This window comes from Octodon degus, unplaced genomic scaffold (assembly GCF_000260255.1).
Source record: "Octodon degus isolate 3935 unplaced genomic scaffold, OctDeg1.0 scaffold00076, whole genome shotgun sequence".
Taxonomy (NCBI): Eukaryota; Metazoa; Chordata; class Mammalia; order Rodentia; family Octodontidae; genus Octodon; species Octodon degus.
The window spans coordinates 7,480,333-7,497,045 of NW_004524652.1; the positions used below are offsets into that span (position 1 = coordinate 7,480,333).

The 16,713-nt window shown below is 51.8% G+C and overlaps 1 protein-coding gene across 14 annotated transcripts in view; it reads left to right on the forward strand.

The window, feature by feature from the left end:
* Kdm2b (lysine demethylase 2B) overlaps window positions 1–16,339 on the forward strand; it is a 153,893-nt gene extending 137,554 nt beyond the window's left edge. For 10 of the 14 annotated variants that reach the window (XM_023720646.1, XM_023720652.1, XM_023720649.1 and 7 more), the window contains 10 exons: window positions 1,595–1,738; window positions 2,714–2,800; window positions 2,931–3,200; window positions 3,435–3,545; window positions 4,075–4,113; window positions 4,233–4,912; window positions 5,453–5,616; window positions 5,696–5,857; window positions 6,409–6,627; window positions 15,117–16,339. In XM_023720646.1, the coding sequence (XP_023576414.1) occupies window positions 1,595–1,738; window positions 2,714–2,800; window positions 2,931–3,200; window positions 3,435–3,545; window positions 4,075–4,113; window positions 4,233–4,912; window positions 5,453–5,616; window positions 5,696–5,857; window positions 6,409–6,627; window positions 15,117–15,298 (2,058 nt within the window). In that variant the 3' untranslated portion in view covers window positions 15,299–16,339. The remainder of the gene's footprint in view (window positions 1–1,594; window positions 1,739–2,713; window positions 2,801–2,930; window positions 3,201–3,434; window positions 3,546–4,074; window positions 4,114–4,232; window positions 4,913–5,452; window positions 5,617–5,695; window positions 5,858–6,408; window positions 6,628–15,116) is intronic. The other 4 variants (XM_023720647.1, XM_004635901.2, XM_004635902.3 and 1 more) reach the window with 2 other exon arrangements.
* Window positions 16,340–16,713: the final 374 nt, after the last annotated feature.

Consider the following 16,713-nt stretch of genomic DNA (forward strand, 5'->3'; position numbering starts at 1 on the left):
TTTTTTTTTTTAGGTAGGGTCTACGAGGTGTTCAGGTTCTCACTACTAGATCAGACTCATAATGATCCTCCTGTTTACAGCCTCCCAAGAGCTGGGATTACAGGTGCGCCATCACGCCCAGTCTCAATTGCTGTCTCCCAGGGGGCAGGGTCAGCATGGCAGGCCCAGGGAAGGGACTCCCTGGCCCCTGTGCCTGCTTGTAGGCGCTTTAATCCGCTGAGCTATTTGGCTAGCCCTTGTCATGCTAGATTGTTTTGAAGGAGGAAAAGGAGAGCCCAGACTCCACAGATAGGCAGTGCATGCAGATATGTGCCTCTGGCACTCAACAGGTGGCAGCTTCTTAAAGGTCAATTGAAGGTGGGATCCAAAACTACCGGTGAACGGTGAACTCTCGTTCTGTTACATTAGAAGCCATCATTCTTGCCTTCTGGTCATGAGGAGGTTGTAACATTATGCATAGGTCATTTGTAAATGTTGGTTCACTGAAGGAGACTTTCCAATATTGGTGCATTGTACTATTTTTATATATACAAATCTGTATACATCTTTATACATATAAAACACAGATAGGTATAAATTCCTGTTTAACTTACCAACCAACCTTTTTCATGGTGGTTCATGTTAGTTTCTCACTTCTCATCTTCCTAAAATACTTGAATTTTGTCATTTCAGCCAAGTACTATCAGTTGTTTTTCTGGAAATGACACGCTTGTTTCTTTTGTCTTCAAAAAAATGTGCCAGTGCCAACTGTTTTTCTCCATTTTTCTCTCAGGTAAACATGCGGCTGTGTGGAGAAGGTGGTCAGCTGAGTTCACAGCTGCATCACAAGCGCTTTTACTTTGGTAGTGAACTGCCCCGCAGCGGCGGAAGTGCTGTGCACAGACTTCCTCCATGGAAGGATGTGTGCTCAAGGGCTGGGGTTTACATGAAATTAATGATCCAAGACATTCTTTAGTTGAACTGAGGTTCTTTGCAGTATGTGTGTGGCTCTGAGCAGCCAGTGATGGCTGGGACAGCTGGCTGTGATCTAGTGTGACGAGCCAGTAAAATCAGCCTCCAGTGCCTGTGTGCCACCAAGGTGTATATCAGCCTGTGGGGAGGGCAGGTTGTGACTTCCTCTTGCTCTTCCTGGCTTAGACCTCTGTCCTTCATGGGTCTAAGCCAGGCTCCCAGTCCATCTCCTTCTGGTCTTTTCCAAGTGGAGATCTTGCCTGACTGCAGATTCAACCCTGGCCCCCTTCTACCCTTCCTCACGGCTGGCCCTGGCCTGTGATCCCCACCTGCCTTTTCCTTTCTGTTGTGTTACTCACTTTGTGTGCTTCCCTCCACCTAAAGACGAGCTCAGGATGGTAGGGATTTTAACTGTATTCCTAACTCTCACAGGGCCTCTGGCCCATAGAGGTCTTAGCCTGGTAAGTGTGTAAAAGAAGTGAGTGTGCGAGGGCCAGCTTATGGTATTTCCTGACAGGTTCAGGAGAATAGCTTAGTGTCCCTGACCTGGTCCCCAGGTTGTCTGTCCCCATCTGTCTGTGTCAAAACACACCCAGCCCCCACCCCCTGCCCTGGCTGACTCTTGTCTCTGCTGGCTCTTTAGCCAGTGCTGCCCCACACCGCTGTGTGCCTTGTGTGTGGCGAGGCGGGGAAGGAGGACACAGTGGAAGAGGAAGAAGGCAAGTTCAACCTCATGCTCATGGAGTGCTCCATCTGCAATGAGATCATCCACCCTGGATGCCTTAAGGTGAGTTGTCCGCGGGCTCTGGGCCTGCTGCTGCTGCTCCTCAGCTCAGCCCTCTCATGGTGTTGACCTGAGTTAGTTCCCAGCCTTGCAGACTTCAGGGAGGCAGGGCCCAGCTTGGCTTGGCTGCTGAATTCTCAGCGAACTAAGTCTGGGAGACTCTACATCGCATGATGGGCCTCGAGCAGTCATTCTGGAACAGTGTCCTTGAAAGACCAAAGTCACTACCACCACCACGCAGGACCTCAGAGCCAAAGGGTTCTGGCAGCTTAGAAAGTGGAGAACATGGGCGTTGTGCCAGGTAGAGGCCCAACATGAAGCTGGAGTCCTGCCTCCTAGCTTGTGGGAGAAGAGGGCCTGGGCCAGGGAGGACAGCCCAAATGACACACAGCTGCTTTCCTGTGCCTCATTTGGTGTGCTCCGGGCAGGGCTGCCTTGTGACCACTGCCTGTCTGGGTTTGGCAGCAGGTTCTGCCTTGGAAAGAAAGAGGCCACTGTGGCCAGCACTTCTGCCCTGAAAGAATGGAGGGTGTCTGGTTCCCTCATCCCTGCCACCCCCAGATAGTTAACGCATCTCTGAAGAGCCTCTGAAGAGCTCTTGGATTCCTGAGCTTGGGCAGTCAGCCCTTCCCATCCGTTGCCCAGCCCTTGCAGGTGATGTAATCCATGTTGGGTCCTTTCTGTGTGCCAGGCCCCACGCTGACTGCTTTGCTAGATCTCTCAATGAATTCTTCCAGGCCTGGGTGAGGAGGTGGCCTGCTCGACTCCACCTCCACAATCAGGGCACTGGCCCATGGCTAGGGATGGCCCAGCCAGAAGGTCTGGCGTTTTAGCTCAGAGTTACAAGTCTCACAGCTCTGCACAGCTGTGTTTTCTTTTGGCTGGAAATGGGATGGACATGGCTTTGGGGATCCTGCACCCTCCAGGCCCTGGCCTGGCAACCCTCCCCACCTGCTGAGTGGAGGCCTAACCTTCCAGATTAAGGAGTCAGAGGGTGTGGTCAACGACGAGCTTCCAAACTGCTGGGAGTGTCCGAAGTGCAACCACGCCGGCAAGACTGGGAAAGTGAGTGCAGCTGAAGTCCCGGGCTATGGGCGGGGCGCGGGCCTTGCCTGGACCAGCCTGGCCGGTGGGTGGGGCTTGGTGGTGGGCACTTCTGAAGGTATACAGTCGGGTTGTTCCTTCTCCCTTTTTGGCCTACAAGCAAAAGCGTGGCCCTGGCTTTAAGTATGCCTCCAACCTGCCCGGCTCCCTGCTCAAGGAGCAGAAGATGAACCGGGACAACAAGGAAGGGCAGGAGCCGGCCAAGCGGAGGAGTGAGTGTGAGGAGGCTCCGAGGCGCAGATCAGACGAACATCCCAAGAAGGTGCCTGCGGACAGCATCCTGCGCCGAAAGTCGGATGATGTGCACCTGAGGAGGAAGCGGAAGTACGAGAAGCCCCAGGAGCTGAGTGCGCGCAAGCGAGTATGCTGGGCAGCAGGGAAGGAGGGGTGGGGAGGGGGGAGGGGTGGTGGCGGGGGTGGGGGTAGGGGCAGCTGCGGAGGGGGGCGTGGCTGGACCCCGGCGGCAGGGTGGGTGCCAGAATAGAGTGGGGATCCTGGCTTCTGGCTGCCCTGAGCAGATGCCCCAAATGCTAAGAGCCTGGCCGCAGAGAAAGGAGGGAAACCCAGCGAGTCACTGCTCTTCCTGCCCCTTTAGGCCTCAACGCTTCAAACGTCCCCTGGCTCCTCTCACCTCTCGCCGAGGCCCCCACTAGGCAGCAGCCTCAGCCCCTGGTGGAGATCCAGTCTCACTTACTTCCAGCAGCAGGTGCTCTCATGCCCCGCCCACTCACCCAGGCCCCCAGGGAAACGAGTCCTGGGCTGCCCAGCCGGGCGCAACCCGAGGCCTGGCCATGGCTGTGGCCAGCTGAGCTCTGAGGACAGTGGAGCCTCTGAACTTGCCCCTGGGAGGAACCAGGGCATCCCGCAGCGGGGCTCCACCACTGGTGTTGCCATCACTGGCCACAAGGTGGCGCTGGAACTGCTCCCTTCCCGCTGGCCCGAGGTGCCTGCAGGCTGTGCTCCAGCCCTTTCTGGCAGAGCCAGGCTGAGGTGATGGCTCCTGCAGATGCTGCATGGGGACCCTCTGTCCTCAGGCTTCTGCCTTGAAAGCAGCAGGCAGGCTTGTCATCTGCCAGTCGGATGGGAAGAGGAGATGGCACTTGGGTGGTCCCATCCCCCCCCTCGTCCTGCCCCCTCACCCCAATAGCCTGGGCCTGGGGAGGGCACATGGGCAGAGGGGACCAAATTGTGTGAACCTGGGCCGCAAGCTCTGCGTCCTTTCTCTCCCATAACAGCTAAAGCCTGGCAAAGAAGATAAGCTTTTCAGGAAAAAGGTACCATTCTTCCCTCCCTCCCTCCTCCCCTCCCTCCCCCCACCTTGGGCTGTTTTTTGGAGCTCCAGAGGTGGACACTGTGTGCTGACTGAGGGCTTCTCGCCTGTCCCCCTGTGCAGCGGAGGTCTTGGAAGAACACTGAGGACCGGATGCCCCTAGTCACTAAGCCTCTACGGCGCTTCAAGCAGGAGCCAGAGGATGATGTGCCTGAGGCACCCCCCAAAAGCAGGGACAGTGACCACTCATGCTCCAGCTCACCTACTGCGGGGCCCAGCACGGAGGGGGCTGAGGGCTCAGAGGAGAAGAAGAAAGTGAAGATGCGCCGGAAACGGCGGCTTCCCAACAAGGAGCTGAGCAAGGAGCTGAGCAAAGAGCTCAACCATGAGATTCAAAAAACAGAGAGCAGCCTGGCGCACGAGAACCACCAGCCCATCAAGTCGGAGCCTGAGAGTGAAAATGAGGAGCCCAAGCGGCCACTGGGCCTCTGTGAGCGCCCCCACCGCTTCAGCAAGGGGCTCAATGGCACGCCTCGGGAGCTGCGGCACCCGCTGGGGCCTGGCCTGCGCAGCCCGCCTCGAGTCATCTCCCGGCCCCCACCCTCTGTGTCCCCGCCCAAGTGCATCCAGATGGAGCGCCATGTGATCCGGCCGCCCCCCATCAGCCCTCCACCCGACTCGCTGCCCTTGGACGATGGGGCAGCCCACGTCATGCACAGGGAGGTGTGGATGGCCGTCTTCAGCTACCTCAGCCACCAAGACCTGTGTGTCTGCATGCGGGTCTGCAGGACCTGGAACCGCTGGTGAGGGCCTGCCCTGGCCCAGAGCCCTGGGTCACAGCTCAGCATGGTCCACTGAGTCATAGCACTTTGCTATGAGCCCTGGAAGAGTTCAGGCATCCGCCAGAGATGAGCGAGTAGCCCTGTCTGTGTGCTATTGTCAGAAGTAGTGCTGTTTGCCTTCCTGCGTGACACTCAATGAGTAAAGGCAGCAACAAGTGGAGGCCTTGTCTTCAGAGTAGACCTGAGTTAGGAACAGGGATCCTGCTGGGCTTCAGCACCAGCTTGACATCTACCTGAACCCTGGGCAGGGTGTACAAGCCGGTGATATCTGCTCTTGGAGGGATGTCCTGGCGGTGTTGTAAGTCTCTTGGAAAACCAGGGGGTGCCAGTGCTGCACCTGCTGCGGGGGCAGGAAGTGGGCTGCAGCTGTCAGAGCAGAGATACCCGTGTGCAGCAGATGTGCACAAGGCCTCTGTGAGTGGGAGGGGAGGGAAGCTGTTGCAGCTGAACAGGGGCTCACTGGGGAGTCCCACCTCTGACACTGTCCCACCTGCTGCCCAGGTGCTGCGATAAGCGGTTGTGGACCCGCATTGACTTGAACCACTGCAAGTCCATCACGCCCCTCATGTTGAGTGGCATCATCCGGCGCCAGCCTGTCTCCCTCGACCTCAGCTGGACCAACATCTCCAAGAAGCAGCTGAGCTGGCTCATCAACCGCCTGCCCGGTGAGCCCTGCGCTGGGGTCGTGGATGTGCAATAGTGGAGCTAAGCTCCTGCTGACCTCCACCATACTCGTCTCCCCAGGGCTTCGAGACTTGGTGCTGGCAGGCTGCTCGTGGATCGCGGTCTCGGCACTCTGCAGCTCCAGTTGTCCGCTGCTACGGACCCTGGATGTCCAGTGGGTAGAAGGGCTCAAGGATGCCCAGATGCGGGATCTCTTGTCACCACCCACAGATAACAGGCCAGGTAAGTCACCAGGCTGGGGCTGTGCCAGGGTCTGAGCAGTGCCGCCAGATCTGGTTGTGACCACTGACCCTGTCACATCTTGTCTGGCCTCAGCCCATCTCTGAGGGATGCAGCATGGAGTCCTCTCCTGTCCCCAGCTGTCTCAGGGTACACACAGATCCTTTGTATACGAAGGGGCTCTGCGCACAATGCAGCTGTAGTCCCCAGTTTTGGGACTCCATCAACTTGGGTGTGGGGTGGCTGCGTGAGGCTTAGAGCACCGTGTGGTCAAGCTAGCTTCTTACTCCCAGCCAGCCAGGGGAGTGGAGGTAGGGGCTTGGCTGGTGGCTGCTAGGTGAAATGTGTGTCAAGGTTTCTAGATTTTCTGTTTTTTCTGGAGAATCTAGATGTCTAATAATGGACTGGAATCTTGTGATTTTTAGATGTTAGAATTTTGATTTGTGGGAAATATTTTAAGGCTAAATGAAATCCGTAGCCCTAACTATTCAGTCGATAGGCTCCCTAGGGTGTCTGTCAGCCTGAATGGTTGCCCCTCTGGTGCCTGCCCCCAGGTCAGATGGACAATCGGAGTAAGCTCCGGAACATCGTGGAGCTGCGGCTGGCAGGCCTGGACATCACAGACGCATCCCTGCGACTCATCATCCGCCACATGCCCCTGCTGTCCAAGCTGCACCTCAGTTACTGTAACCACGTCACTGACCAATCCATCAACCTGCTCACCGCGGTTGGCACTACCACCCGGGACTCCCTGACTGAGATCAACCTGTCAGGTGCGTGGCCTGCGTCTGCCCAGCACCTCTCTGGCCAGTGTTATGTAGTCATGGTGCTGGGGGCTGGGACGGGCCTAGTCCAGAGGTGAGGCACGCATGACGCGTGTCTCTATTCCAGTTGTAATTGCTGCCAAAAGCAGTGTGGACATGGTGAGCACATGCTATGGGGCCGGGTGCCAGGAGCCTGGCAGCAGGGGCTATAATATTAACGCTGTGAGCCCAGGGCCATGGGCAGGCTTCCCACCATGACCAGCAGTCAGGTGGAAATACAGGCTCTGCCTTTGTGGGCGTCATGGACAGCTCTGGTGGTCATCATTGGCGCTGCCAGGTTTGGACAAGGAAAAAGGGGAGAGAAAACGTCTTTTTTTCTTTTTCTTTTTCTTTTGAGAAATGACTAAACAGTAGAGACACCCTCGCCCCATGTACTTAGTGTGACACGCTGCCTGTGTGGTTCCCCTTACTGGGTTTCCTGTTCTTGAATTGTTTGCTGCCATTACAGCCCACAGTTGTGCCTAATAAGCCTGTCGGTGGCAGGTGTTGACCTATTAGCAGGGTGAAAGAAAGAGCTGTGTCCAGCAGATTTCCCTAGTGCCACAAGCCCAAGGCTCAGGCCAGGGGCTGACACTGATGACAGGGCTGCCCTTTGGGGAAGGACAAGTGCGGGGTCCTCAGGATGGCGGAGCCACTCCATTCCTGGCACCCTGGTTCCACTGTCGCCCTGCCCTGCAGCATACTTGAGAAGCATGTGCAGACTGCTGCCTGTCTCTTCTTTCCCGGCACACGGTGCAGTGGGTCCTCTTCTCATCTCCTACAGACAAGAGAGACACAGAGTATCCGTCTGCCTACCTACCTGGTCAACAGCTTCTAGCTTTGGGCCCCCCGCCGCCCATAAGTAGTGGAGTAAACCATCGGTCTGCCCCAACCAGAAGGTACCTGAGCTGTTTCAGGGTTCAGAAATGTGGTTGAGGGATCAGGTGTCAAAGTTGCAGTTTTTAGCTGCTGCTATTCAGGCTAAATTTCCCAACAACTCTTTTTTTTTTTTTTTCTTTTGGCAGAACTGGGGATTGAATTCAGACCCTTGGTTTGCCAGGCAAGCGCTTATTCTACTGAGCCATCTCCCTGGCCCCTCCCAACAACTCTTTATTGGGCACCAAGGCCTCCTTGTCCTTCCCTGTCATCCTGTTCTCACCCCTCAAACTCTTGTGTGCTCTCTTCAGTATTTGAGTCTGGCTGTCACACCAACTCAGGTTCAGTCTTTATTCCATTGCTGTCCCCGAACTCGAGGTGTCACTGCTGCTGTGTCCTCTTGTGCCTGCCTCTCCTCCTTCCATCTTTGTGGTTTTTGGTTAAGTTGCTAGTGTTTGCTATCATCGTGTGAGGCCAGGCACAGTAGTGTGTCACAGTGGTGCATGAGTTGGGGTTTGGTAGAGATAGTAATTGCCTCGTTTTCGTTTGCTTAGCACACTGCACAGAAGAATTGGATCTTCTTTCCCCGCGTGAGCTCATTGGCACGTGACCAGTGTCTGGAGCAGGCGCAGCCTCCCACTTTCTCTGCTGCCATTGCTGCTCCCAGCTGACATGCCTGCTTCCCGTCACCTGGCGGTCCCTCGTCTGCCCACCCCCTCCTTAGGCCCGTGGCGCCTCATGGGTAGAGGGCGTGGAACGTTCTCACCCTCACTTTCAGCTTGGTGTGCAGCCCTCGTGGGGCCCTGTGGTCTCAGGGTGAGAGGCTACTCTGCTGTCTTCCACAGCCGGAGATAGAGTCCCACATGATCTGGTCCTTCATCTCAGTTCTCTGCCTTTTTTTTTCCTTTGGTACCAGGGATTGAATTCATTAGGCTGTGCTTGCGAGGCAAGCGCTTACACTGCTGAGCTATCTCCTTGGCAATTCTCTGCTTTTTTGCTGAGTTTGTGATTGTCTTTGCCTCTATTTTTTTTTTAATTTATTTATTTATTTATGTGTGTGTGTGTGTGTGTGTGTGTGGCCAGCTCAGCCCACCAGGGGGTGGGGCTGACTGGCATGTGGTGCTGAGGGATTGAACCGTGGTCCCTTTGCTTTGTTCAGCTTGTTCTAAGTAGGTGCTTTAGACCACTGAGCCATCTCACCAGCCCCCTTTGCCTCTATTTTTGATGAGCCTATTTTCTTTCTTTTTAATGTTATAATAGCAAGTTGGTTTTTTCTTGGTACCAGGAATGGAACTCACAACTTTATGCTTGTTAGGCAGGTGCTGTGCTGCTGAGCTATAGCAGTAGCCCTCTATATTGTGTTCCATTAGGGGTCTTTTTGGGGGGGGCTGGGGGGGATTTGAGACAGGGTCTCACCTATAGTACAGGCTGGTCTTGAACTCTCAGTGTAGCCCAGGCTGGCCTTGAATTCGCAGTGATTCTCCTGCCTCAGACGCTTGAGTGCTAGAATCACAGGAGTGTGCCACTATGCTCAGCTGTAGTTTGAGCCTAATTTCATCTACCAAGTTCTCTCAATCTGTAAACATGGGCAAATCCTTTCATTCTTTTTTCTGTTTTCCTTTTGGACTGGTCTTCTGATACCGTCTCTTTTTTCTCCTATTTTCCGCCTGTCTTTCTGCCATTTTCTAGCTGATTTCTTCCCCTTTATCATATAGTTCTTCCACTGAGTTTCATTTCTGCTGTTGTGCAGAGCCGTGTGGAATCGTGGTCAAGTCAGGTGTGGGCAGCTTCATGTGAGGTAGTTTGCCTTGTGTTTTTTATTTCCCAGGCTGCATTCTTCATCCGAGCCTCTGGGGGAAGCTGGGTGGGCGCTTGAAGCCTGCCTGCTGTAATGCACGGGAAAACCAGGAAAGCAGCTTCCTCATGCTGGAAGGTCCCTGCATTCTCCCTCAACCTCTAGCGGTGTGGGCTGGGCTGCCAGCGTCCTAGGGCAAGGTAGGAGGGGTGAACTTGGAGTGTCACTAGGTGGCAGGGTAATTTTCCTTCAGCCTGCCTCTGGAGAGGGTGCTGCCCTCTGCTGTCCTGCAGAGACCCAGATACCCTCCTCTGTAGGCAGGTGTTAGCCAGTCCCATTTCTGACCAGTCCTCAGCCCTACTTCTGGTGCTCCTGTTGCTGCTGGGAAGGCAGCACTCTATAAAATAAATCTGCTCCTCCTTTCTGCTCAGACTTTTTTTTTTTTTTAAACTTTATTTATTTTTATTTATTTAGTGTGTGTGTGGCCAGTTCAGCCCACCAGGGGGCGGGGCTGGCTGGCATGTGGTGCTGGGGATTGAACCGAGGTCTCTGTGCTTTAGCTTAGCTTAGCTTGTTCTAAGTAGGTGCTTTAGACCACTGAGCCATCTCACCAGCCCCTGCTCAGACATTTTAAGGGTAAGGTTTCTTAAGTCTAAATTGTCATCTCTTCTCTAGAAATAGTTTGTTTTTGTTTTGTTTTGAGTTTTTTTTTATTGTTGCAAAGATATATAATGTAGAAGACTTACCAGTTTAGCCAGGCATGGTGGCACATGTCTGTAATCCTATTACCTGGGAGGCTGAGACGGGAGGATTGTTATAAGTTCAAGACGAGCTTGGGCTATAAAGTGAGCTCACGGTCAGCCTGAACTGCATAGCAAAACCTTGTCTCAAAAAGACAAAAAAAGGGGCCGGGGAGATTGGGCCTGAGTTCAATCCCTGGTTCCGCCAAAAAAACCCAAAAAAAGACAAAAAAAAAAAGATTGACCAGTTGAATGGTTTTTGGGTACAATAATTCAATGACATGAAACATTCGGTGTGAGGCAGTTGTTATCGCTTAGCAGTTCCGAAGGTTTTCGTCACCCCAGAGAGGCAGCCACTATCCCAGCACAGTCATAACTCACCAGTGCGCTATCCCTGATGGCACCTCAAAGTCTCATTCCACTTTTTTTCTCTCTTAGATACTGGATTTCACTACGTAGTTCAGACTCATAGTGATCCTCCTGTCTCAGCCTCTCCAGGACCGGAATTACAGGCATGTGCCACCACGTCCAGTTTTGGAGCCAGCATGGCATGTGGGCATGTGTACTGGGGATCAAACTCAGGACCTTGCTCTTGCCAGGCAGACACTTACACCGCTGAGCTATCTCCCCAGCCTCATTCCACTTTTCTGTTTCGAAGACTTTTGACTGTTGCAGCTACCTCATAGATACTTCCAGAAAGTGGAATCATGGGCTGGGGACATAGCTCAGTGGTCTAAGTGCCTGCCTGGCAAGCGCAAGGACATGGGTTCAATCCCTAGTACTGCGCCATGCTGGCCCCCCAGACTGGACATGGTGGTCCATGCCTGTAATCCCAGCACTGGGAAGGCTGAGGCAGGATCACTACAAGTCCAAACTGCGTATCAAGACTCTGTACCAAATAAGTGAATAAATAAGCAAATAAATAACTATATGATTTTTAATTTTTTTTTTAAAAAGTAAGTGGAGTTGTCTCAGGGTTCAGCTGTGGCTTGGCATGTTAGAATTTCCTTCCTTTTATAAGGCTGCGTTATATTCTCTTGCACGTACATTCCACTTCCATTTACCTATTCATTACCTATTTACCTGGGCTCTTGAGTTGTTTCTGTGTGTTGGCTGTTTTGAAGGATGCTGATATGAACAGGCATATACTTCCTGTGTGAGTCCCTACTTAGATTTTTCTGAGTACAGTGTATAGCTATGAGACTGTCAGATCATGCAGAAGTTCTGTGTAACTTTTGAGAAAACACCAAGCTGTTCTCTGTGGCAGCCGAACCGTTTTACATTCTCCCCAGTAGTACACAAGGATTCTAGTTTCTCCATACCTGTCCAGCGTTTTTGACTGAAATGTCTTTGTTTATATAGTACGGGACATTAAATCCAGGGCCTTTGGTGGAACTACCACACCAGCCCCAGTTTTGTTTTGTACAGGGTCTCATGAATATCCTAAATTGATTGGCCAGGCTTGAACTCAAGATCCTGCCACAGCCTACCAGAGGGCTGGGATTACAGGTGTGCTCAGTTCTGAAGTCATAAATTTTTTTAAAAAGTTACGGATTTTGTTTAAGGCTGGGTGTGCTGGTGCACACCTGTAATCCCAGCGCATGAGGCTGAGCAGGATTTGCAGGAGTTGGAGGCCAGCCTGGGTTACATAGTTAAATTAAACCCTGTCTCAAAAAGATGCATAAACAAACAAATTCGGTTGAGCTGAGATTGCTGCTGTACACCCATAACCCCAGCATTTGGGAGACTGAGGCAGGATGATTAATGAGAATTCAAGGCCAGCCTGAACTATGGAGCCAGACAGTCCTTCAAAGAAAATTTTATGTCATTTATTTCCTGCTCTCCTTTTTGTGTTTTTGGTGTCGCATCAGAAACCATTACCAAGACTGGGTGTGGTGACATGCACCTGTAATCCCAGCTCTCGGGAGGCTGTAAACAGGCAGATCACTACAAGTCCATACTAGTAGTGAGACCCTGAACACCCTGCAGACCCTTCCCTAAAATACACACACGCACAAAAAAAATCATTATTACCAAATCACATGTCACAAAGATTTCTCCTGTGTGTTCTGAAGGTTTTGGGGTACAGGAAATGGAACTCAGCACTTTGTGCTTACCAGGCAGACACTGCGCCACTGAGCAGTATGTCTAGCCCTTGAATTTTAGTTTTAGTTTATAATCATTTTGAGTTAATTTTTGTACATGGTGTGTGGTGGTGGAGGTGTCTTCTTTTATTCTTTAGCATATAAATATCCATTTTCCTATCACTTGGTGTAAAGACCATCTCTTCAAGGATGGTCATACCCTTGGCAATTTTTTCTGGGGTGAGGGCAACCTTGCTATGTAGTTCAGGTTGCCTCAGCCTCAAGTGCTAGGATTACAGGTGTGCACCCCCACATCGGGCTTTTCTCAAGAGTCTACTTTGGGGCTGGTGAGATGGCTCAGTGGTCTAAAGCACCTACTTAGAACAAGCTTAGCAAAGCACAGGGACCGCGGTTCAATCTCCCAGCACCACATGCCAGCCAGCCCCACCCCCAGGTGGGCTGAGCTGGCCATATACACACACACACACATATAAATAAATAAATAAATAAATTAAAAAAAAAAGAGTCTACTTTGGGGCTTTTGGTTCTATCCTGTTGGCCTATTTGTGTCCTTGTATCAGTGCTGCCGTTTTGTTTGCTTTTGTTCTTAGTAAGTTTTGAGATGAGCAGGTGACTGTTGAGCTTCATTTTTTTCTTCAGGATTGCTTAGGCAAGTTGGGATCCATTGCATTTCTCTCTAGAGTTGTAGATGGATTTTTTGTAAGTTCAAGAAAAAAAAATCATTGAGGGATTCATAGCAGTTTCATTGCATCTCTACATTTGTGGGTGATTCTGACATTTTCAGGCTACTTTTAACTCACTGTGTGGCCCAGGCTGTCCTTGACCTCCAGGCAGTTCTCCTGCCTCAGCCTCCTGAGTGCTGGGATTGTAGGTCTTCATACCACACTAAGCTGAGGGTAAGATCTTTAGGGTTTTTCTGTGTAGAAAATTGCATCATCTTCCAGGCGTGGTGGCCCAGGTACTCGAAAGGCTGCAGCAGGAGGATCAAAAGTTCAAAGCAATTTGTCAGTGAGATCCAGTGCTAGTCTCAGTGGTGCCATCTGCAAACAGAGCATTTATTTTTCTTTGTCATCCGTGTGTTTTTCTTTTTAATACTTTGATCTGTCTACAGCTTAATTTTGTTACCAAATAGGAGTTCATCTTTACTGTGGGCTGTACTTTTTGAAGTTTTTAATTCCCAATTCTTTGAGTATCTGCCTTTCACTCTTATAAAAGCCAGGAACATTACTTTAACTTACAGCCCTGTGCATGAAGATTTTCCACACCACCAATTACATTTTGAACCTTTTCAGGCAGAAGAACTGTAAATTGGCATTGTGCCCTCCCCTGTGCCTTTGCCAGGCGCAGCAGGTGTGAATGCTGGGCGGCGCTTGCTCCGTCCTGCCTGTGCTGTGCCGTGTGGTGGGCTGGAGACTGCAGACTCACTTCCCCTCACAGCTGGCTGTGTTCTTGTGTGCACAGCTGTCACGGGGTGAGGATGCTGCAGTGCAGTAGCACAGTGCTGGCTGCTCTGTGGCATGGAGGGCAGATGACTAGCGGGCCCTTCTGTTCTTCAGTGAGACTAAAGCTGGGAAACGCACCGTGAGATGCTTCAGAAGACAACTTGTGATGGGTGTGGGGAGGTATGCCTGTAACCCCAGCACTTGGGAGGCTGAGACAGGAGGATCACCCCGAGATAGTTTTTGGCTGGGGATCCAACCCAGTACTTTTACACTCAGTTACTTCCCCAGACCTTTATTTATTTATTTATTTATTTATTATTATTATTATTTTATTTATTTGCGGAACCGGGGATTGAACTCAGATCCTTGCGTTTGCCAGTCAAGCGCTTATCCTACTGAGCCATCTCCCCGGCCACAAAGAGTTAATTTTTTTTTTTTGTTGGAACCAGGGATTGAACTCAGGCCCTTGCACTTGCCAGGGAAGCACTTATTCTATTGAGCTATCTCCCGGGTGCCCCCAGACCTTTGTTTAATGTTTTGTTATAGGTTCTCAGTAAGTTTCTGGGTTGGGCTCAAACTTGTGATTCTCTGGCCTCAGCCTCACAGAGTGCTAGGATCACAGGTGTGTGCCACTGTGCCCAGTTACACTTGATTCATTTTAAATAGAATCTGGATAAGGATCTTGCCAATATGACAAGATACAATTATCCCCTTACATTTTCATTTGACTTCACACTGTTCTCTGTGACAGCTGGGCCACGTACTGAAGCCTTTCACTATCAACAACTGTCCTTAGAATGGGCTGGGCATGAGGTGCAGCCTGGGTTCCAGTCCATTCCCTCCACTGCCTGCCCCCCTAGTCCTCAACGAGTGTGCACCACTTGCAGGCATCCTTCCAGCCCAGGCCCTGTGTAGCACCATCAGCTTCCAGGATTGGTGTGCTGGATCCTTGGTGTCATTGGGTTTGTTCTTCGCCCATTTCTCTTGGGAACTCCAGGTGAGGGCGAGGAGCTTGCTTAGATTCAGGTTAGACATTTTTGCCAAAAACATATCCTAGATGACAGGTAAACAGATGTCGTCATGGTTTCTGAGGCCGACTTCCCAGCCTGGGACCCCTGGTCGCTAAGATATTTGAGGGATAGGACTGTTCCCTGACTGCGGGTTCAAGAGCTGAACGTGGAGACCACAGGCCTTTGAGCTAGACAGCTGACCCTTTAGGCGTGTGCTTAGAAAGGCACCTCGAGGTGGCCCTCAGGAGCATCGACAGGCAAGCTGCTTGCTAGGAGACCTTGTATGCCTGCTGCACATGGTTCTCGTGTGGGCTCCAGCCCCACCCCGGTACTCAGTGAGCCCCCCAACATGTGCGGTTTGGTGACTGGAACCTGTCCCCATCCAGGTGTCTTTGAGCATCCTCTAAGTCTTGGGCTGGAATAAGGAGCTCTGGGTCTGGGGCCTATGAACTCTGAGAGTTCTCCCTCATGGCATTTCCTCTTCCCTGCAGACTGCAATAAAGTCACTGATCAGTGCCTGTCCTTCTTCAAGCGCTGTGGGAATATCTGTCACATTGACCTGAGGTACTGCAAGCACGTCACCAAGGAAGGCTGTGAGCAGTTCATCGCCGAGATGTCCGTGAGTGTCCAGTTTGGGCAAGTGGAAGAAAAACTCCTGCAGAAACTGAGTTAGTCCGTGGACAAGTGTGTAAATACGGGGCGGGTGGGGGGTGGCGGGCAGGGAAAGACTTTACGGCCACCGAGGACTTGGTTTCCCGCTGCAACTCGGGACCGCACGCGACAGAACGATTCCACTTGCAAGTCTGCCCTGGAGAAGCCACTTCCCGCTCACTGAGCAAGTGAGCCGGGTGCCTGCGAGGCCTCTGCGCTGCTGCTGGGCCCGCTGCCGCGGCCTCGGGAAGAGACGCTCCGCTCAGGAGTGGAACTGGCAAGCGCGGGCTCGGGTTGGAGGTTTCTTTGGTGGTGGTTTTGTTTGGACACCTGCTATCTTGCACGGTCAAGGGTTTTGATGTCAACATAATGTGGCCCACAGGCCACATCTGCTGCCATCCTGATACATTTTTCGGTTTTGTTACATCTTACATTATGCAGAACTATTTTTGTACAAATTGTTTAAAAGTTATTTATGCAAGGTTTGAATGCATACCAGTGTTTTTATTGTTTTGAGATTGCCAACCTTCCTGGTTTCCTTCAGGTAGGAGAGAATTTAACCTGTACTTCATCACCACAGAGGTGCCCAGACCTGAGCTGGTGGGCGAGGCCTGCTGCCTAAAAGCATGTTTAGCCAGAGGCCGGAGCCCGCCATGCCGCCAGGAAGTCGCGCAGCATGTTGTGGATAGGCCTCAGTCATAGTTGAAGTAAGACATGTTGCCAAGTTTCTTCCATAGAGAATTCACCTTTTTCTCAAGATGTTACCAGTGAAACTTCAGCCTTTGCACTCAGAAGGGGACTTCTCCAGCATGAGCTCTGTACTTGCTGTCGACCTGATTTATCCCGGAGTCAAGGAGTAGAACAAACGCGCCCGCAAGGCTGTCTTTTCCTTGGTTCTCTCCTTCACAGTGAGTTGAGTTTTCGTTTAGGTCCACGAGCTGGCTGCTCACTAGTTGTGAAGTTCTGCATTCTTAAGTGCCATGTCTCTGGTGGTGTTTCCTAGACCTTCCCCAACGCGGTTCTACCTTTGTTAAATTTGTATAAACAATTGTACAAAAAAAGCTCTCATGGTCTTTGGGGGTTTTTGTTGTAGGAGAGGACTAGAGATTTAACAGGGAGGTCCGCATGGGACCGTGCTTACCCCTGAGACATGCAGCTGCCTGTGGGACGTGGTCTGTGTCTTGCCTTCAGCAGAGATCTGTGCCTAAGCACCACCACGATGGCCACCTATGGAGACAAGAGGCCACCTGCAGGGACCACTGGCATCACCCTTCCCTGAAGTTCCCCAGACTCAAGGTCCTGGTAGGCGAGAAGGCTCTTGGCTATGCGGTGATTTGCCTAGGTGGCAGACACAGAAATTAGTGACAAGTAATGTCAGATCACGGGCTGTTTTTAGCTAGTGCCTTGTGACCACAGTCACATACAGAAACACTGCTC